At 40.8% G+C, this 22,370-nt stretch overlaps 2 protein-coding genes across 4 annotated transcripts; one reads left to right on the forward strand and one right to left on the reverse strand.

Moving 5' to 3' along the window:
- The first annotated feature begins 609 nt into the window (after positions 1-609).
- Positions 610-7,912, forward strand: msh6 (mutS homolog 6 (E. coli)). 2 transcript variants are annotated; one of them, XM_026189627.2, is made up of 10 exons: positions 610-1,028; positions 1,700-1,905; positions 2,013-2,188; positions 2,377-4,945; positions 5,415-5,698; positions 5,832-5,949; positions 6,041-6,130; positions 6,249-6,403; positions 7,417-7,616; positions 7,730-7,912. In XM_026189627.2, exons 1-10 carry the CDS (start codon positions 769-771, stop codon positions 7,809-7,811), a joined length of 4,140 nt encoding a protein of 1,379 aa, XP_026045412.1. In that variant the 5' UTR covers positions 610-768; the 3' UTR covers positions 7,812-7,912. The 2 variants fall into 2 exon arrangements, with proteins under 2 accessions (XP_026045412.1, XP_026045413.1); XM_026189628.2 differs by having other exon boundaries at positions 1,703-1,905.
- fbxo11a (F-box protein 11a) lies at positions 7,881-22,154 on the reverse strand. 2 transcript variants are annotated; one of them, XM_026189630.2, is made up of 22 exons: positions 21,755-22,154; positions 18,333-18,457; positions 18,145-18,226; positions 16,911-17,052; positions 15,711-15,840; positions 15,013-15,096; positions 14,763-14,895; positions 14,570-14,676; positions 14,324-14,435; positions 13,971-14,077; positions 12,796-12,933; positions 12,358-12,575; positions 12,084-12,264; positions 11,859-11,981; positions 11,551-11,636; positions 11,341-11,417; positions 11,088-11,231; positions 10,808-10,918; positions 10,575-10,682; positions 10,386-10,494; positions 10,197-10,295; positions 7,881-9,567 (listed from the first exon to the last, which is right to left on the reverse strand). In XM_026189630.2, the coding sequence occupies exons 1-22, from the start codon at positions 21,846-21,848 to the stop codon at positions 9,438-9,440; spliced, it is 2,640 nt and encodes an 879-aa protein (XP_026045415.1). In that variant the 5' UTR covers positions 21,849-22,154; the 3' UTR covers positions 7,881-9,437. The 2 variants fall into 2 exon arrangements, with proteins under 2 accessions (XP_026045415.1, XP_026045414.1); XM_026189629.2 differs by having other exon boundaries at positions 16,911-17,055; positions 21,755-22,065.
- Positions 22,155-22,370: the final 216 nt, after the last annotated feature.

A 22,370-nucleotide genomic window follows, 5' to 3' on the forward strand; every position in this document is an offset into this window, starting at 1 on the left:
CTTTATGGGTTTTCAGCCAACATCATGACTGTGAGCATGCTCTGGGAAGCCCACTTATTGGGCTGCTCCTCTGGGACCACACCTATGTCTACTGCCCAAAAGGTTATGTTTGCTGGAGTACACCTCCCAAAGAGCAGCTAGATCCCCACACATGAACAAGCATAAGCCTAAGTATATCTAAACATTGTGTTTCAAACTGTGTATGCATGTTGTACATGTGCAGATGTAGTTGTTTTCTTTGCACTAATTTTACATCCCATTCTGATTACTCTCTGATAGCAAAGGAATATCTGGAGCTCTTGGATTCAGTAACCCTTGCAGAACTACTTCATGTGACAAATAAGAAATGTAATTCTCATATCATTTACTGTTTCTTTACCTCAACATTTTATAAACACAACAAAGACAGTGGTTTGTTCCAATAAATGACAGTGCCGAGTGTCTACATGACAAACAGTGTAATTTGTACTTATCCGCCTGGAAATAAAGTTTAAAGAGAAAAAAGAAAAAGACCTCTGGGCGCCAACAGCATGGCCAACAACAAAAGTCGTGTTTGGGTCACGTGATTCCCACATTATAGTATGCTAACTCATCATTGGACGAGGCTCTTGTCCACGCCCACAACACCCCGTGCGTGTTTCCCGCGAACGACTTGCGTTTGCGCCGTGAAGCTAGCTATACGGTAGCTGGTGTAGAAAGGTTGGGGGTGGTTGTCGTTGGAGTTATTTAAAATACAAACACAGGGAAACAGACTTTCAACTCGCACACATGGCGAAGCAAAGCTCGCTCTTTAATTTCTTCACCAAGTCTCCGCCGCTAGTCGCAAAACCGAAGCCGAGTCCCTCCCCGGAGGAAGCAGACCTGCCTTGCTCTATAGAGAAGTCCAACTCCTCTCCGAAAGAGCAAGCACAACAGACTCCGCAGCAGACAAAAGACACCAACAAAGCTAAGAAGGAAAGTAAGTCCAAGCCAGCGAGCGGAGGATTCAAGAAACTCTTTGGCGACAAGGCCCAAACAACCAAAGAAAGGTGAGTGAGTTTGGGAGCCGTGTAGTTGCTGGAGTCGGGTTTCGTACAGTTTTCCTTCCCTCTGCTAAAATTGTTTGCAGGCCCCCAGAAACACCAGCGTAAGTTCTCTTTTTAAATTAACGTATTAAGACCGCTTAAAATGAGAGCTGACAGAAAATAAATAAAGAAAATGTAGCGTGACCTTTCCTTTGTGCTACGGACACGTGAAATTGGGGGTGACTCGAGCAGAACAATGCTGGCTGTTGGGTCAAATCAATGCTAATGCCTGTATTTGTCAAAGTGGAGGGTGTGTGGACTTATCACTATCTTCTGCCATAGTTTAGACTGTTTGGGCCATCTCAAGTGGGCACCACACCCCTACCCACGATAGGGGGAGATGATTTTTGACATGTGGCCGTGTGTGCTTTTAAGATAAAAGGATTTGCAAAACCGACTTATCACAAGTGAATTGCAACTGCTTTTGTCTTTCCTGCACCTCTGTTTTACTATTTTAAACTGATTATTATATTTAAGAGGGGCTTGTTGGACTAATAAAGGTCCAAGCTGGTGTTGTGGTGTTGCTTTTCCACTCCATTCAAGAGATCGACTGTAACACACAATGAGTCACGTTTAAAGTTAATTTTACAGCATTGAAAGATGTGTGAAAGTGTCTTTGCTCTTCTTATCCTCAGCAGCCCTCCATGCTTATTCAGTGCTGGTGCCCTTGTGTGGGCAAAAATGGAAGGGTACCCCTGGTGGCCGTGTATGGTGGTACCCCAGCCTCTGACTGGGCAGGAGATGAGGGGCCATGGTCGTGACCAGCGCATACACGTTCATTTCTTTGATGAACCTCCAACAAGAGGATGGGTCAGCTCTAATAGAGTCAGAGAGTACCAAGGTTGGTTGTTCCTAGTTGGAAGTGCATCAGTGGCTTGCATCCATTTTGGGGCCATTGTTTGCTGTCTGCTCAGAGTAAGCTGGAATTTCTTTGTATGATTTGCACAGGCTCTGACAGCAGTGATGCTAAACCTGGAGGAGTCTACTTCTGTGGCAAACCTGTAATCCGTCGTGCAATGGAGCTGGCTGATGGAGTTATGTTTGACAGCCCAGAAAAAAGATTAAAGATACCTCTCTGCACGGACCCATCTGATGCAGAAGAGGATGATGATGAAGAAATGGAGGTTACCCGATAATTTCTGAATATAATATTTCACCAGTGTGGTCATGAAGTCTAAATTCTCCTGTAATATTAAAAGTAATGTTATTCCCAGGGCAGCAGCCTTAGTCGCATGGTGTAATTATCAGCTTATCATTACTGGTCAGTAATGCAAGTTTTTTTTAAAATTTGTATTTTATTCTTTTTTTCCAGCTTGATAGCTTAGTAGTGACTGATGAAGAGGGCAGTGATGAGTATGAAAACAAAAGCGAAGCCCTGAAGCCATCCAAAGTCAGTACACGTTTATTCTGTGCGTTAATGGAAAAAGGAAGCAAGGCCAAGCGCCGTCGCATTATTGCGGCCTCAGATAGTGACGGATCCGATGAGGAGTTCAAACCAGAAGACGCTGCGTCAAGCAGTGAGGATGAAGAGGACCGACGGAAGGAAAGCTGTGGAGAGAAAGAAGAGAGCACCGAAAAGTCAGATGTGGAAAGCCCCATCAAGCCTGCCAAGCGCAAACGTCCTGCAGAAAAGTCGGCTAAAACAAAAGCAAAGACACCTACTGCTCCATCTGTTGCACCTAAAAGAGCTCCAGCAGCAGTTGCAACTGACACAAAATCTCGTTTGTCAGCCTTCTCTGCTCCCGAGAGCTTTGAGAGCCAGGCGACTGGATCAGGCTCCACTGCAGGGGCAGTTTGGGATCATGAGAAACTGGAGTGGTTGCAGGATGGCAAGAGAAAAGACGGCAAACGGCGGCGACAGACAGATGATGACTATGATCCTAGCACCTTGTATGTGCCAAATGACTTTATGAATCAAATCACTCCTGGTATACGTCGGTGGTGGCAGCTCAAATCTGAGATGTTTGATACAGTGATTTTCTACAAGGTGGGAAAGTTTTATGAGCTCTACCACATGGATGCTGTGATTGGAGTCAACGAGCTGGGACTGACATTCATGAAGGGGACTTGGGCGCACTCTGGTTTTCCAGAGATTGGCTTTGGACGTTTCTCAGATGTACTGGTGCAGAAAGGCTACAAAGTGGCTCGTGTTGAGCAGACAGAGACCCCAGAGATGATGGAAGCGCGCTGTAAGACAATGCTCAAGCCCACTAAATTAGACCGTGTAGTGAAAAGAGAAGTGTGCAGGATTATCACACGTGGTACCCAAACCTACAGTGTGTTGGATGGTGCTCCTTCAGAAAGCCAGAGCAAGTTCCTTCTGAGTTTGAAAGAAAAGGCTGAAGAAGAAAGCTCCGGCCGCTGCCGCACATATGGAGTCTGTTTTATTGATACATCAGTCGGTTGTTTTCATGTCGGTCAGTTCTCAGACGATCGTCACTGCTCACGCCTGCGTACGCTCATAGCACACTATGCTCCCGCTGAGGTGCTCTTTGAGAAAGGAAACCCATCTGTTGAAACTCGCAAAATACTCAAAGCCTCTCTGTCCTCTGCTCTGCAGGAAGGACTTAACGCAGGAACACAGTTCTGGGATGCTCAGAAGACTCTGAAAACCCTCTCAGAAGAAGATTATTTTAAAGAGGCAACTGGCAAGGAGGAAGGGACTGGGAGCAGCTTTCTCCCCGCTCTTCTAAAAGAGATGACATCTGAGAGTGATTCACTGTGCCTTACTCCTAAGGAGGGCTATGAACTAGCACTGTCCGCTTTGGGTGGATGCATTTTCTACCTGAAGAAATGCTTGGTGGACCAAGAGCTGCTCTCCATGGCTAACTTTGAAGAATATGTCCCAGTTGATGTTGAGGTGGAGAAAGCTGCAGGACCCGCCAATTTCTTTGCCAAGACTCGTCAGCGTATGGTGCTTGATGGAGTGACTCTGGCAAACTTGGAAATCTTTCAGAATGGATCAGGAGGAACAGAAGGGACACTGCTGGAGCGTTTGGACACCTGCTCTACTCCGTTTGGAAAGAGGCTTTTGAAGCAGTGGCTCTGCGCTCCTCTGTGTAACCCCACATCTATCAGGGACAGACTGGATGCAGTGGAGGACCTGATGGGAGTTCAAGCCCAGGCTACTGAGGTTTCAGACCTTCTAAAAAAACTTCCAGATTTAGAGCGCCTGCTGAGCAAAATCCACAGTATCGGGACACCTCTGAAGAGCCAGGACCACCCTGACAGCAGAGCAGTTCTCTATGAGGATGTGACCTACAGCAAGCGCAAGATAGCAGTCTTCCTCTCAGCACTGGAAGGTTTCAAAACGATGCAGGACATTGTTTCTCTCTTTGCTCCAGTTTCAGGCGAGTTTCGTTCCACGTTGCTTTGTCGAGTTATCAGCCTGAATAGCGAAAAGAACGGCCTCTTTCCCGACCTCTCTGGTGAACTCAAACGCTGGGACACTGCCTTTGACCACCAGAAAGCCCGCACTACTGGAGTAATAACCCCCAAAGCTGGCTTTGACCCGGAGTACGACCAGGCTCTGACTGGAATCAAGAACTGTGAACGAGAGCTGCAGGATTACCTGGACAAACAGAAGAAGAGACTTGGCTGTAAAAGCATGTGCTTCTGGGGAACTGGGAAAAATCGCTATCAGATGGAGGTTCCTGACAGCGTCTTGGAGAAGAATATCCCCGACGAGTATGAGTTAAAGTCTACAAAGAAAGGCTGGAAGCGTTATGTGACAAAGAAGACTGAACGGATGTTCTCAGAGCTGCAAGGATTTGAGGAGAAGAGAGATGCTGCACTCAAAGACTGCATGAGGATGCTCTTCTATAACTTTGACAAGAACTACAGTGACTGGAAGACTGCTGTGGAGTGCATGGCAGTGCTTGGTAACAATCCTTTTGTTTTATTTTATTTTTTTAATTAAAAAGCTTCTTTCTTTTTTTTTCATCTTCTCGATATGTAATTTGTGTTGTTTTCACTACACCGGTCTGTTCTCAGTACATTTCCTGCAGATGTTACAGAGAAACTGTCATACTGTGTTTTTTAAATAATGATGTTGCACCAGTCTGAGGGCTTGTTAGAAGTAAGTTCATTTATTTCACAGCTTGGCTAAGTCTCTGTTTCAGGGAAATTCTGTGTTGATGTTTGCAGTTATTTAGATTATTGCATAGTTTTTGATTTCTGAAAGTGTTTGTACCACTGGGACACGTCCAGCCACAGATTTGGTTTTATTGTAGCAAAGCAGACCTATAAGATGTGCATTTAATATGCGCTTTTTTTCTTTTAGTTCTTAAATGTAAATAATTAAATGTTCAGTACTTCTTTTTTATTTATGTCCTTTTTTTTTGTCCCCAGATGTGCTGCTGGCCTTTTCTCGCTACAGCCAGGGCGGCGACGGGCCTATGGCCAGGCCAGAGGTCGTGCTTCCCGAGGATGATGCCCAGGTTGCAGCCTTCATCGACCTCAAGGGATCCCGTCATCCCTGTGTCACCAAGACCTTTTTTGGCGACGACTTCATTCCTAATGACATCTTCATTGGCTGCCCTGGCACCGGTGAAAATAGTGAAGATGACAGTCTGGCCTCTTGCATCCTCGTCACAGGGCCAAACATGGGTGGAAAGTCTACTCTAATGAGACAAGTGGGTATTTTTGACTATATGTATAAATGTATACATACAATTTCATACGTTTTTTTTCCACAGTCTACATAGACGGTGTATTTGCAGTCTCAGTTGGTCCATATTAAGATATCGTGCTGCTCCTGTTGTACAGTGTGGACTCGTGATCATTCTTGCCCAGCTGGGTTGCTACATTCCAGCTGAGAGCCTCCGCTTCACACCAGTTGACAGGGTCTTCACTCGGCTGGGCGCCTCAGATCGTATCATGGCTGGTAACATCAGAGACTCTTAACATATTAGGAATAATGATCTGAGCTTGTGCTTCATGAGCTGAGCGTGTATTTTCAACTCTGTGCTCTACAGGAGAAAGCACCTTCTTTGTGGAGCTGAGTGAGACTGCCAGCATCCTGCGCCATGCCACTAAACACTCACTTGTGCTTCTGGATGAATTGGGTAAGCATTTATTTAGTTTGCTTATTAAAGCTTATTCACATGATTGGTGGATAGCATAGACTGTATTCTCAGCACAATATTGTTGTGGTGTAATCACTGAGCTGTGAACTGCTTGCAGGAAGGGGCACAGCCACATATGATGGCACAGCAATCGCCAGCGCTGTTGTAAAGGAGCTTGCTGAGAAGATCTGCTGTCGCACTCTCTTTTCTACACATTACCACTCCCTGGTGGAGGACTATGCCAACAACCCTGCCGTGCGTTTGGGCCACATGGTGAGTACAGCAATGCTAATCACACTTGATACTCGACAATGCAAGGTCATTTAGGACTGTAATAAAAAGACAAATTTATATACCAATTAAATAGTACATTTTGCAAGGAAATGAATCCTGAAATAAATAAATGAGGCTATATTTTTATACATTAATGTCAAATACAACGCTTAAATGATAAGCAAATTATTGCATTCTGTTTTTAATTTAAATTCTTCACAGTTCACAGTACACACATGTACAAGACAAATGAAAGCAAAAACTTTTAGTGCGAGACAATGAATTGAGCAGTTTGTGGCTACATCTGCTCTTCGAGCACAGCTGCATGCCTGGAGCCCTAGCCGCAACTGGCAGCTTCCTGCTCTTAACATTTTGCTGTTTTAGTAACATGGTGCAAAAAATTGTAAGGTTTATTGTAGGGTCTACCTTACAATATAAAGCCCCTTGAGGCAACTGCTGTTGTGATTCGTCACTGTATAAATAAACTGAAGAAATAAAGAAATTTTGAACTCACCAGAATTTGATCATTTCAAATTGTGCACGGCAAGTTTCACACAATTGCTCAGACACCGATATTTACGGTTTGTTAGTCTGTGTTACTTTAGTGTATTGTATATAATGTGCACTATGGTGGCATTACTGTAAACAGCTTTGGTATGCGAATTTCTGTTATGAAACATCAGGTTGAGCCTTTTAGTTGTCAAGGCATGACAACTGAGGGAGGGATAGGACCTAGAAAATGAAGTCATAAATTGGATGAAGGTCTCATTTAGTTCTTATCAACTCATTAGCAAAAGTGTTTAGTCGGGTCATAAAGGAGGATGGCAGCTCATTTCGGACTTTTTACCACCAAAATTGCCTCCTGCTGTTCATTAGGGGGAACAGCAGGAGGCAATGATTTTTTTTTTTCAAACCCGGAGGATTTACTAGGGTTTGTTTTTTTGTTTTTTTTCTTTAATGCAGTTGGTTTGTGGGTTTTAAGTATCATGTTTCCCTTTCGCCCCCTCCTTCAGGCGTGCATGGTGGAGAATGAGTGTGAGGATCAAAGTCAAGAGACCATCACTTTCCTCTACAAGTTCATAACGGGTGCGTGTCCTAAGAGTTATGGATTCAATGCTGCTCGACTCGCCAACCTACCAGAGGAAGTTATCCAGTCAGGACACAGGAAGGCCAGAGAGTTTGAGACAAGCACCGTCAATCTCAGACTTTTCAAGTACGTATTATTGTTTCGCATCAGTTATTCTGCAGATACTACAGTGACACACAATGCTGATCTGTTAAAGTCAGAGCATGGTTACTTATGTTCCCTCCTGTCCCCTCATGTAGGAAGCTGTGCCAGTTTGCTGAGGATGCTACACTGGACAGCACCCGTTTCACTTCCCTCATTCAACTGCTCAGTACTCTGTAAAATGTTGTTAAAAGTTCAATGCATTTTTTGTTTTGTTTTCTTGTCATTAAAAAAAAAAACACTACTGAATTGATCTAATAAAGTTTATTTTTAAAAAATGACAATGTTTCATCTAGGAAATTAAACCCTTTTAATTCACGCTAGCGCCTACATAACGGTTATTGAATACTTCACAATATATTAAGTCTAGATGTTATGATACATGCATACATTTCAGTCTGTATGAGAACCCACAATCACCAGTACACATGAATTGGGGGAAGGGGGCAATAAAACCAATAAAGCGCTGTATATAGATACTTGTCTCAGCTTCAGTAGAGTAAAAGCCTCTTTAAATTCTCCAGCAACATTGGCAATGGAAAAACACATCAAAACTTATGCTTTCATAAGAGTGCTCTTTCATTTGGAGGACAAAGGAAGCCAGAATTTGTATCCTAATGGGCTGTTAAACAGCATCCGTGCCTGCGATGGTAGCGAAAATGACACCTGTGTCAGGATTACCTACTGAACTGAGATCGATTCACAAAGTAACAGACTAAATGGCATCAGGTCATTTATTGTCAAATTCTGACCAGGGCCGGAGATTATTAAAAAGAAACCTGTATTAATTAGCTTATCATGGGTTAATTTCCAATCAAGATGCAGTTGCATGTAAATCTGTACTGCCTGGTCTTTAATTTAAGTAATTGTGACAGGCCAACAGATACTAAACCAAAAAATATGCATAGATCATGTAAAGCAGACTGGAATATCATCAACAAACACAAGAAGATATACAAGTCTTGTGAAAGCACAATTACACATCTAATTTTTCTGTATTGCAAGTGTAAAGGAGTCAACATTGCTGGAGAAAGTGTTTAGTGTTTTCCTCTCTTGTCTCTGATCTCTTTCACAGAAAGAAGTTAGATACTGCGACATGAGTATAATTACAGCAATCCTAGGGTATAATAACAAAAAAAAAAAAATTAAAACACATTTAATAAAATAAAGACATTCAAGTACAGTAAGATTTTTGCATGAAAATACAAAACTACACAAAAAAAAGCATTAAAATCAAATCTCAACAGTTGTCTTGAAGAAGAAAAAAAAAATGCTGAAGTGCTAGGTTGTTTTTCCCGTACATATCATACGAGCACGTCGGTTGCCCAGTGATGGAAGCATTGTTGTATTTGGGGGCTTTTGCCTTTTCATGAGACGAGCTGTAGCCTCTTCTGACTGACTCTCCATGTTGGATCTGTACACTGCAGTATCTCATTCATCCGCTTCCCAAAAGCAGATAAGCCTCGGTGGATTTTGTCCAACTCTCACCGGCATCATTTACTTGACCAAATCAACAGACCTACAAATCCCGAATCAGTTGCTCTTCTGCTCTGTCCCACTGATGTCATCTTTTGTTAAAAAAAATGTAAGGAAAAGAAAATGTGAGGCATCCATAATCACCTTTTTCTAAATGTCTCCTTTTAGAATATCCGAGTCGCAAGTCTTTTTTTGTTTTACTTTTTAAAGTCACTGTATATTTTTGCCAAAGTGAATCTGTGTTTTAGTTTGGAATTGCTCTTCCACGGCACAACTTAAAGTGTCTTATACGTCCATTACTGCTGAAGCGCAGAACCTCGGAACTTGAGCTCAGTTGTGCTGCAGTGTATTGGACTCTATAGGGGGAGCTGAGTCATACAGAGTGTCTGTGTCATGTGTCGGCTCTCCTGCTAACGTGCAAGGATTTGACAGCGTCCCAGCACCACAGTCACAGAAGAATCTGTAGGCAGAGACGGAGGAGAAAAATTAATTATGTTTGGTCCCCGAAAACAGAGAAGAGAGTACATTATATTGCATTTAATATGCCTTTATACATCTGTGACTAGTAAAAAATTAAACAGTGTAATCAGACCCCAAGCTTCTTATAAGCGAGCATGCACATTATTCTCTTTACCATCAGGCAGACTGACTAGTTTTGTTTCTCTTCATTCAATTCCTCCTACCACTGTCTGTATCTTAGCCAAAATTTGCTTATTTGAATTAATTATCAGTGCACTTAGCAGCAAGCTATTTGTCTCGGAGATGGTATCTCTACATCAGCAAATAAAGATGTGGCAGGTTAAGCCAAGCTTGCATTATAAAATACACTGAAACAGCAGTGATCTGCTGCAGCTTATTGATATCCACCATCATGAGAAACACTGCTGTGTGTGCGCCATGCAGGGAGAAAGAAAGAGCAGCAATTCTTAATTCCTTGTTTTGTGAATGCTGTGTTCTGCTTCTGCACTTTCACTCTGGTCTAAAGTGGGGAGCCTCAAAGGAAGGCACCAACAAGCCAGTCTGTCATCCATTTACATCCAGGGTGTATTTAGTTTGTTCTGTTTACTAGCATGCATCAGTCAGACTTACCTATCGTGTCTGATGAACTCTACATCATGTCCTTGGTGACACTTCTTGATACAATTCACGCAAATGGCGTTGCGGTCTGTTGTGTTACAAGTGTGACACCTATGGAAACCCAAGGTGTGTTTTTTTTAACAATCACAAACAAAAATAGCTGAGGTTATTTTTGAGTGCGAGAGGTGAAAAAAAGTTTACCTGTAAAAATCGTGCATTGGGTAGCTGGTGTAACTTGAAATCTTGTACAGGCACTGACCTCTGCTCACAGCTTTTTCAATGGCATCTTGATTGTTCAATATTTTATTATCTGGAGGAAACGGAAATTTGTATGAGATTTCTGCATTTTTATTCAATAATATTTAAAAATCTTTGCCACTAATAATGTACCTTTCATTGTAACATTGACACCAGACGCAAGAAACAACCCCCCAAAACGATTGTTGAAGATCTGATTGCCCTCTAGAGTCGCCGTGGCATGGTTGGTGATTTCAATACCTAGTTTTACATAAACAAATAAGAATAATCAATTTACAAAGACACAGCGATGTTGAAAGTCCACAATAATTAAATTCAAGCATCTCATCATGAGCTATTAAAGCTAGCGTGCATGCATTACCCACCTGCAGCGAAGCCATCAAATATCCTGTTTTTCCGCAGTACTGGGTGACTGTTGGTGCTAATGAGGACCCCCGCTTGGGCATTTCTGAAAATGTCATTCTCCTCTAGTAAACCTAATAACAGAAAATGGACTTTTAATCTGACAATTCACTAACATACCAAAAGATAGGATTACATTAATTTAGGTCTGAATTTCCTAATATTATAAAGCCAAATTAGATCTACACTACTTTTAACCACTTGAATATTTACTCCACTTCCTTTCTGTAATGAATCGGTTACCTCTTCCTCCGTTGAATATACAGATCCCGCCATCTCTACCGTCGTGGATTTTATTCCTCCGCAGAGTGGGGTTGCTGTCTGTCTTTATCCACACACCTGCCATTGCATTGTCAAAGATCTCATTGTCCTCGATGAAACCTAAGCCTAGAGAACATATACATGGATGTTTTGTTATTGAGGCAATATTGTTTAAACAGTATATTAACTATGGCAATAAAGAGAACAATAAGACAGAAAAATCTCTTCTTCTCACCTGAGTTGTAAACCAAAATGCCGCCATTCTGGCCTCCCCAGATCTTGTTCCGTCTGATCTTAGGATTGCTGCCCGTCCTGGGGAGGGAGGACACAATGGAAAAGTGAGCAGCTGCTTCAATACCACTCTACCAGACCACCCTAACATCAGGACATTGCTTAGGTGAATCTTGCTTATGTTACTTGTTATTATTTGTCATGTTACACAAACCTTATTTGAACTCCAGAGTACATGTGATTGTAGATATCATTGTCTTCAAGCACACCGTGGCCATTGTCATAGAAGTAAACTCCAACCTGTTAAAATGGCAATGAAAATATATTGGCTTTAATTTAGTGATTCATAATGTGCTTGTACATAAATATGGTTTATTCCTTTATCCATCTTCTTTTAATTCACAGGATATCAAGTTGGTCTTAGATGGAACTTTGTGATCTCATGACATCAGAATTATGACCATTATGATCAGATGAACAATATACATCCCTCTAGGTGTACTAACTAGCCTGTGATCTGACCTGCTTCCCGCTGTGTATCCTGTTCCTCCTCAGCACTGGCGTACTGCCCGTTGTAACCCACACTCCTGCCAGTGTGTTGCTGTACACCTCATTCTCCTCAATGACTCCTTGTCCTTTTTCATGCTGCATGGCACAGAAACAAACGGTTTCACCTCATAATAAAAATAAGAAACCTGGAATGAAAAACCCTTAAATATGCAAAACAATATTTTTAGAAATATTTACCACATATATTCCTCCATGTTGGCCATCATGAATCTTGTTGTGCCTGACAATAGGGCAGCTATTTGTCCTGATCTGGATTCCTGCCAAGGCGTTACCATAGATGTCGTTTCCTTCAATGAGGCCTCGGCCATCACCAAAAATATAAACTCCACCTTGGTTACCATTAAAAATGGCATTGCCCCTGTTTTGGACAGAACAAATTTGAGAACCTGAATAATTGGATAGATTTGAATGCTGACCTGATTTGAGCTCAAGACTTTCAGTTCATACTGACCGTATTGTGGGGTCACTGTTGGAAGTGATCCACACGCCTGCAAAGTTATTCGCAAAGATCTTGTTTTCAATGAACTGGCCGCGACCCTTTTCATGCACGTAGATGCCTCCTGTCTGACCATGATGGATCTCACAACGAACCACTGTCGGATTGGCGTATGCCTTCACCTCAAAGCCGGCTATACGGTTCCTATGGATGTTACAGCTCTCAAAGTAACCCTGGAAACAGAGAATGACAAACCTATTATAAGTCCATCAAAGTGGTTTTTAGCTTATATGTATAAGTGCACCATTCATCATGTTGTTTTATGTTTTTCACCTAGTTTATCTGCATTAGTGTTATTTGGGTACTACATATTGTACATTTGAATTTCTTCTCATACAATTTAGTGGCTGACAAACATACACAACATAAAACCATCAGTAAAGTGGATCTCACCATGCCGTGGTCAAATGTAAAAACTCCCACGTCTCTGCCGTGGTGGATGTGATTCCGTCTGATGATTGGGTTGCCGTGGTTTTTCACCCAGATCCCAGCCAGAGCGTTGTTTGAAATCTCGTTGTCTTCATAGATTCCCTGAACGACATGAAGAACTGCATTTAAAATAAACCTACTCGTCCCCAGCTGGGCCTGATGCTTTATATAAAACCACAGTTTATCCTTTTTTGCCTTTGTCTTATCAATGGCCAGCTTCTTCTAATGGGAAGTTCTTCCTGAAAAGTTACATCACTGGTTTGAAAACACAGCTTTGGCAAAATTGATCAGAATAAAAGGAGCACTGGTGTAAGGCTCTGAAAACAAATGGCAAATCTAAATAACACAATTATAGTTCTTGATTAAAAATAGCAGCTTTTCCAACCAATCCTGTCAACCTAAACATCTGGAGCAATACAGCAAGAATTCTTTGGTCATTCCAGTTACCTACTTTCTAAGTGACATAAAGGTGAATGTACTCTTTCACTCACAAGATGTATAATATTTTTCTTTTGTTTTTTTCCTGTCAACAGATGTACGTGTAAATCATTTGCTGGTAGGAAACACCAAAGTTAATGTAGCAAGTTAAGTGTTATTGTGCATAAACCAAACAACTATAAATCTCCCTGCCCTGTCAGTTATTTGTATGCAATTATATGCTTTCAATGCTACTCAAGGAGACAGTTTGGCAAGAATGTGTTCATTCATTCTCCAAGGAGACTAATTTGATTCTATTGGTGTGCTTTGCCTCCTGCAGATGACCAGAACCACACAATCAGAAAAACAAGCAAACAAACACTAGAAACTGGGTCTAAGGCCTGAACTCTCGCCTTGCTGAATGACTCACTCATCACAAATACATGTATGATTATTTGGACATGTTTAATACTAACTTTTAGCACTGTAACATTATTCACATGACAGAAAATAGCAACAAACAAAATAATAGGTCAGCTGTAAGTCTGCTGATTAGTTTCCATTTTTCCTTAACCTTATAGATAAAAGACTGATGTCTGTAGACTGGACTTAGACTTGTGATGGTATTCAGAAGATGTGAGACTGCTGGACACGCTCAGCAGAAGCTGACATATGCATTTGAGTTCTATATTTAAATAACATGAAAAACAGGTGTGCATTACCTGTGCATGGTCAGTGATGTAAAGACCAACATTTTCGCAGTCACTGATGTTGCAGTGCTTGATTGTGGGACAAGCACCCTGACCACTGACACACACTGCTGACCCCACTGAAACAAGCACGACAATGATATATTAGTCCACAAATCTACCTGTCAAAACAAGCAACGAAAACAATCTGTGCGCCATCATGGAAAAAAAAAGAAAATAACACTTCATCACAAACACATAAACACAAGACCTCGGTAATTCTCAGCCATTTTATCTTATGAGGAACCAAAAACAACTTTAGTTTCTGCCAAATGCTCCCACTGACCCCTCTGAAGGCCCGAAAAGTCAGATCTAAACAAAATTACCTGTGCACGTGCTGCGTATGATGCAGTGGTCAATGATGGGGCTGCAATTGACTGTAATCTCCAAGCAATGGTGTGCATTGTGGTGCTGGGCGGATTTATCATCAGGATTAAACTGCAGGAGAGAGAACTGTTAATGTTGAATGTGACTGACAACAGTAGCTAAAACAGGACTAACATACATACAACATGGGGAAAAAGGAAACATTTACTGTATATGTGAGGAAAGAAATATCAGAGTCATCTCACCCTAATGGTCATGTATCCAACATAAGCATCTTCTGAGCCTTCCATGAATACAAACGTAGAATCTCTGGTATTCTCAATGATAACTTTCTCTGCTACTTTTCCAGGAGCTGCAAAAAGGCCAGACTGGTTTAATTAGAGACCAGACTAAACAAGGGTGCACTGAAACCGTAACCATGACTACAAACGCACTTACCAGCCCCGATCATTGTGATAGGCGACTCGATGTAGATCCATTCGTCTGTGTAAATACCAGAGTGGACAAATATCAGGCCGTCAAAGTGAGGCTCCTGACCCCCTCCAAGAGCATCTTCAATGGTGTCATAGTACTGGGGGAAGGGAAAAGAAAAAAGTAAGAAAAGAGAACAGGTCAGATGAATGACCGCAACATTAAAGTGGAAGATTTGTTTGTTTGTTTTTTTAAAGTATGTAATAATTACACTTACAAACATGTTATCTCTTCCTTTGTATCTGGCAGGATTACTGTAAAAGTGTTCTGCAAAGCCTGGTTTTACATGTGCGCCTTTATACTGGGGGAAAAAAGGGGAAGAAACACTACTATTATTCATATGTGGAAGAAGTGAACAATTACAAAAGGATTGTGTAATGAAAAATATGGAGGAACAAAGGGAAAAGAGACAATTTTGCTGAAGGGAAAAGAAAATACTTAAGATCAGTGTATTACAGAGAAAATAATTGTAAACACTATTTCCATCTTAAAAAAAACATCCTCTTCTACGCTTTTATTTCAATACTGAATGTCACTTTGTGACTTCAGCTATGTCCACACTGGTAGAATTTACATTAGCAAAAAGGTCACAGAAGAATCAGTCAAAGATTCAACAATGACCTAGTTTCTGTCTCAACACTGCCTTTAAAGTTGCTCAATAATGCACTACTATATAAAAATTGGATTACATGTATAAGAAGGTTCTACCCAAATGGCCCCACCTGATTCCCTTCAATTTTCTGATTAATATTTCAATGATTAAAAAGGTTTTATTGTAAAAGTATTTCTTAAAGCATTTTAGATAATGTGTTTTTCATGGCCTGCTTCATTTAGGACTGAAGCTCTGTAAACATTATTTAGGTCACTTTAGTCTGAAACCAATGCTACTACATTGTATGTCAGTAGTTTCCATACCAACTGCTGAAAACTTTCCTTCCACGGGTTTGGCTGCTCATATTCTTCTGGGTTTATCTGGTAGAATTTCCCTGCCTCGGGGTGCATCATGGGTCGCGTGTATTCAAAAACCTCCATGTACAGCCTCTTCCTGAAATGTGAAGGCATACCAGGAGTTTACATCCTTCGATTTGTCAGAATTCCTTACAATACAGAAGTCATTGTTTGGCAAAAATGTGATGAACACGTTTTTAAAAAAGTCACGTCCACAATATAATTGTTGACACACTGGCCCACTAGCAAAAAGGCTGCAACATTATATGGTGGCTGGGCTCCATTTCATTTGTTATTATTAGTAGTATTAATACAGACTACTGTCCTTCTGCACACTAGTAATGATGAGCCAGCACCCAAGACTCAATGAAGAACCACAGAAACAATTATAAAGTGTATGCATGCATGTGTGTGTATATATACACATTTATATTTTATTGAGGCATTGAAGACAAACTAATGCAGTGGGTGCTCAAAAAGTGCTTGTTCTGAATAGACTGCAGCTTACAGCATGAGTGGGTTATTGAAGTCATTTGTGGCAGAAGAGAACAGTGTGTCAGCAAAATACATGGCTGGTGCTGGTTGCCAACATTTAGCTGCAATGATTCAACAACACAGGCCGCAAACTGCAATCCAGATTTTTTGGTAAATCGTGTCCACACTTCTGAATCCATCCACTCAAAGGTGAATGGTTCACGTGGCATCATGAAATGAAACGACGCTGTATCGATTAAAAAATAAATTGTTCCAATGACGCGTGGGAGGACAATATTAAGCTAAAGTGCTCATCCCAATGACTTCAAGCTCAACAGTGTATGTACCGCAACAAATCGACTAAGTCTGAATTACATTTGTTCTAAAGAAAAGTAAAGCAGTGACACACACCCACACATCTAATTATTAAAGATGGCTTGCTCACAACATAAAATGAGATTTCTGTTGCTGTTAAATCAACAATAATATCTGGTTTCTGTTGTATTCTTAACATGTAATCAACAATTCAAATTTAGATTAACCACATTAACAAACTCTAATTTAAAGTTAGTAAAGGCTAATGGCTATAGAAAAAGGGTATTTTACCATATTAAAATAACCGTAAAAAAAAAAAAAAAAAGGGGGGGGGGGGGGGGGCACAATAGGATGTTTTGTCATTTTGTCATGTCTCACCAGAGGATAGGGTCATTGGCCAGCTCACTGAAGCGTTTGCACACACATGCTGCACGGCACAGGTCCTGCTCCAACAGGTATGAGAAGATCTTTAGCACCACCTCATCTGGAAGCTTCTCTTGCAAATATTGCTCTGCTGGAGCTGCTGGGAGAAAGACGATCACTGAATTAGACATGCATGTAATGATTTTCCAATTCCACACATAAAGTCAATCCTCAGTTTTTGGGCTATAGTTTAACTCATACAGACACAGCATATTCATCTGCATAACAATATTTTTTTTTCATGAAACAAAAGATAATGGGCCATGGCTTTCTCATAATAAAAACAATGTTGAGCTTTTTGCCAGCTTAGAAATTTGATCTTTTTGTCATTTTACTTCTCTGTCAATTGTACACATAAATAATCCATTTTTTTAAAAAGGTATCAGCTCAGCCTCTAAGATGATCTGCTCAGTAGCAGTCACCGTTGTTCGGAGACTGTCGATGACCTAGAAGTACGTTTAGTTTTAAACACAGATCATGTAGAACAACAGTATGCACAACATAAAGACATTCTGACAATTGTAAAGGCAGAACCAAATGCCATCTAACAAGGCAAGCATTTATTTGGGATGCTTTGGCTGGAGCAACATTATATAAAAAAGACACCATACACCACAAATAACAGACTTTATACTTTCCAAATGACAAATTTATGGAGTTGCTTCACAATTTTAGCAAAGACATTTTTAGAGAGATTACTCTAAAACATCTTTATACTATAACACAGTCATTTCCCCCAAAATTGCCAATCATAAGAATAGCTAGGATGGACTGAAGAATAAAACTGTCATGTTAAATCCACCAAAACATGAGTAACTGCCATCGGTTCACTAAAGTTTATACCATAGTTTCTTGTCATATATTATTTTTAAATTAAGCTAGAGATGACATAAGACCCATATAACTATGCCATAACAAGTCTGTGTACCACATAGGCCTCTGGTACTCATAACGTTTCAAACCCCCAAGAAAAGATATAATCATAACATAAAAGATTTAGTAAAAAGAAATATGACACTCTGTATGACATACAACTGCACACTACTACCCAACAAGACAGACTAACAGACTAAATGAGTTATAACTTGTTCTTCTCATTGCTATCTCCAACTGCTTGCACAATTAACCCTCACAAGCTGCAGGGAACAAAATTTTGAACATGCAAGTCAAAAAATGTCTTCTTACTTACCTGGTAAATCTTGACACTTTCCAGAAACTCTGGGACGCTTAGGTCGGTGTCCAAAGTTTTCTGTGGTTGAAGTGGAAGCACCCTGTATTTAAAAAGTCGTAGAAAATATTTAGAAATGTTATGTGCCTCAAAATTAAATTAACATCCTTTAGGCAGTTATCCATCTCCAAAATTCCTAACAGACGTACCTCCATGCTTGGCTTTGTCGGACACACTGTTCTCTTGGGTAGAGACTTTCTTCTAAGTTGGTATGGACTATTCTGGGCTCCAGGACCGGATTCTTCTGCAACCATATCTGCAGGAACGTCCTCATCTGGAAAAGGTGGAAGATAAAACCAATGATTATTTACAGCTCAACATATTAAACCAATACAACAGAAACCTGTGTTGATGTGTTTTCAACAGATTTTTCGGTGTAACATTTTAGTATGCTCATTAGGAAAACTAGTTTAAACTGACTGTCCAAAGAAACCAAAGACCAAAAGAAACCAAAGACCAAAAGAAACCAAAGAACAGCATAATCTTTTTCCTTTTCACTCTGCATGCATTTAATTAACCTATGTGGTAGAGCTGGGCGATAGAACGATAACGATATGTATCGCGATATAACTTTTACTCGATAGAGAAATTAAGCTATCGCGATAGACCTCGCCGCTCTTGTCCTCAAAAAAAAAAAAAAAAAAAAAAAGGTCAGCCAATCCAAATTAAGTAGCGCAGAGCCGAACCAATCACAGCCGCAGCGTCACGTCGCGTGACTTGTTACGTACAGCACAAGTGCCAAGCCGCACGTGTGTTTGTTTGGGAAGCAGCCAGCGGGTAATGGAGCCAGCGCGTAATGGAGGAAATGAGTGTGCCGACTAGAAAAATCAACCGAGCGTGACCGAAGAGAAAACAGATGATGGTTCCAATGCCGGAGAGATTGTCGAACGGAAGAGCCATAGAAGTTCCGTAGTGTGAAGGTATTTCGGCTATTTCAAGTCTGACAAAAAACAGAGTAGCGTGCACTGTAAATTGTGCCGAAAGCAAGTCTGGAAATACAATAAACTGGTGCATGCGTCACACTGTGCGCCACGTTATTGTTTCGGTGAAATGAATTTCTACAATACTGTTAATTCTACTCTCTGCAGTGTTTAAATGCTTACATATACACACAGTTACTGTCCCTCCACACTTACGACTCGGTTCTGCTTCTATGCCCCAGCTTTGTTTACTTTTTCCCACCGAGGCTTCTAGACTTCTGATTGGCCAACATTTCTGCACGGTTAGGAATCTAGCGCCACCTGCTGCTTTGGCATGTTCATAGCAGCGTTTTCCTTCATTTCTGCCTTTATGTGTGGACGGGATTATTTTTTAAAACGAAAACGGAAAATCTCCGTTTTCAAAAATACCCGTGTACGTGTGGACGTAGCCTCAGTCTCTGACTGGAAGCGCTAATTCGTCATTCGGCTTTTGTCAGACTAAAGTAACTGTTAAAACTGTTTGAAAAGCTCAGCTATACAACAAGGAGAGATTGAGAATTTCCTTTTAGTTCTCAGTTTATTTGATATTGACAAAAGTTAGTCAGTTTTGTCTGTTCTTCTGTAAAACAAACTAAGATTTATTTTTAGAATTAATATTTTGTTTCTAAGTGGAATTGACAATTTAGTAGTCTGTTTCGTTTGTCTTATTTTGAAACTTAAACGCTTTAGCGGCTGCCTTTTGTGTAGTTTGCAATATTTGCCTTTATTTATCTGAAAAAGTCTCATGTTCCTTAAGTACATCTACCCTGTTGAACTTATTATGGGAAATAAATATTTAAATAAAAACAAGCTGCTGATTATTTCACATTTTACTTGTGAGCAACGGCACATTTAAATCTTACAAATATAGTTATTTGGCTTATATCGTGATAGATATCGTTATCGCCTGAAATGAAAAAAACATATCGTGATATGAAAAAATCTCATATCGCCCAGCTCTACTATGTGGTGTAGCTTTCTCTGCTTTAAACCCCTGAAGCATGTGTCTTTATCTGTAAATACAGACATTAATTTGCATGCATGTGTTGAACATTTGGTTGAACAACAGGCATGACTTCACAACTTTAATTCATTGTTTAAAAAAAGAACAACAGCACAGATTCAGCTTCCTTTACAGCATTTACCTCACAGGACAAAAGCCAGTAAAAAAGGTTGTTTGACTATTACCTGGTGTGTGAAGAACAAGGTGATTACAAATCCTATCAACAGGAGATTCAAATAATTGGAAAATTGAACTAATCAGAATATGAACCCTCAGCTAAACGAGACACACAGTATGTTTATAAGCCTATTCACCAAGGTATGATGAGTTGATAGCTACCCCAAATCACTGCTTGTTGCTCTGGTTTCAAGGATAACTCTCACTGGCTACTAGGCCTGTAACCACTACAAACAGTCTGTTAGACCCTGCAGCAGAAAAAGCATGCTCTCATATAAAGCTGCAAAACTGACAAAAAGCATAGGTTCTGCTGACTCGTTTAACTAAAACATAACAGACACTATCATGTGGAATAGGCAAAGCGGCTGTTGGGTATCTGTTATCTACTATGCCTTGCCCAATTCATCTACTGCCATGAAATCACAACTGAGCTACACTGCAATTGTGGCCATGAATAAATTAACTGAGAAATAGAGATGAAGTCAAGTAATCTAATAAGTTATTTTTATTAAGATGAACATGACGGTTTAGTTTATGATGCTCTATTTTGTAAACATTAACACATCCAGCACATCTTAGGTTAACTGCCAATTGATGCTGTGAGCTCAAACATCACAATATGAGATTAGTCCAACTGTAAATCAGATTAAAAAACAAACCATTAATGTGGCTTATTGGTGTCCCTCAAGACCGACCGGGTCTTTACTATAGCTCTTTCAGGCATAGCAATTGTGATTAAATAGCATCCTTTGCAAGGAAATGTTTATTTTGGAAAAAAAAATCGCTGGTGTTACACCGTCTGTTAGACAGTGCTACTGTAACAACTAAAACATAATGTGACTAGGCCAAATAAACGAAATAGTATTAACTACTAACCTATCTCGCAATGCCATGTTACTGTTATAATGGACATGAAGTTTTTAGAACGACAGGACGCAGACAGCTAGCCAAACAGGCTAATAATAACAGCTAAACTAGCACAGGCTAGGTTAAATTAGCATGCTACGACAACTGGCAAAACCACTTTATGTCTCCTCCCCTGCGTTTGTTACCCATAGAACCAGCAAACCGATGTTTATCACATGTCATTTTCTATATTAATCGAATCTCACATAACACAAAACACAGCTAAACACCAGCGCGAGGTGAGAAAAGCAAAAGAAAGGCCGACTCGGAGAAAAAAAAATCTAGCAAAACAAAGCGCGGCCTGAATGCTAACTACTAACACAAAAGCATCGGTGTTTCCTGGCTGCATAGCGACCCTTGGTGATCGCTCTTACATTCACAGCAACCAACTTTACCTTAATGTGCGCGCATATAAACAACAAACAAACGACAGGCCTAACTGCCCAAAAAACAAAACACGCAATTCAACCTCAAAACCTGCTATAATTCACTCCAGTAATGCTAACACTCGCTGAGCTAGCGTTACCTCTTTCCTGGTGGTTCCTCTCCGGCTGCACCGGGCGCGGCCTCGATACTCGCCTAGGTCTTCTGCTAACGTTACTTGCTCTGACGGAGTTCATTTGGGGTGTTGGTAATCTTGAGGAAATATCGAAGCCTTCACAGCAGAAGAGGCAACGCCGAGGACACCGTTTATGTCTTTTTCGTCAGCATTGCACAATCTGCCATCTTTAGCCGAGGCTTCCGAGAAACGTATCGCGGTGTGTTAACTCCCGTTTCCCCGCACTGGTATTACGTCTAGCCCCGTTCTACTGTAGCAGGAGGAGCCATAACAGACGGGTACAGTCCGTCAGGCCTCAGTCACATCACATGGGAGGACCTCTCGCCATCACGTCGCCTTCCTCGTTCAAGGCGGTCTATTTAACAGTGTTACTTTAGCCCTTTAGAGCCCAGCCTTTGGAGCGTCTATCATGTGAGAGTCTGTTGTGAGAAACAGCCAACCTCTTGATGTGGGTAGTGTAGTTAAAGTCTACATTTGCGACATATTGTACTAAATACAATAATTAATTTCACTCGCATGTGCTGTACCAATGTACCTGCACATGTGATGTGACAATAAAATTGATTTGATTTGATTTTGATTT

Source organism: Astatotilapia calliptera, chromosome 13 (genome assembly GCF_964374335.1).
Source record: "Astatotilapia calliptera chromosome 13, fAstCal68.1, whole genome shotgun sequence".
Classification (NCBI taxonomy): domain Eukaryota; kingdom Metazoa; phylum Chordata; class Actinopteri; order Cichliformes; family Cichlidae; genus Astatotilapia; species Astatotilapia calliptera.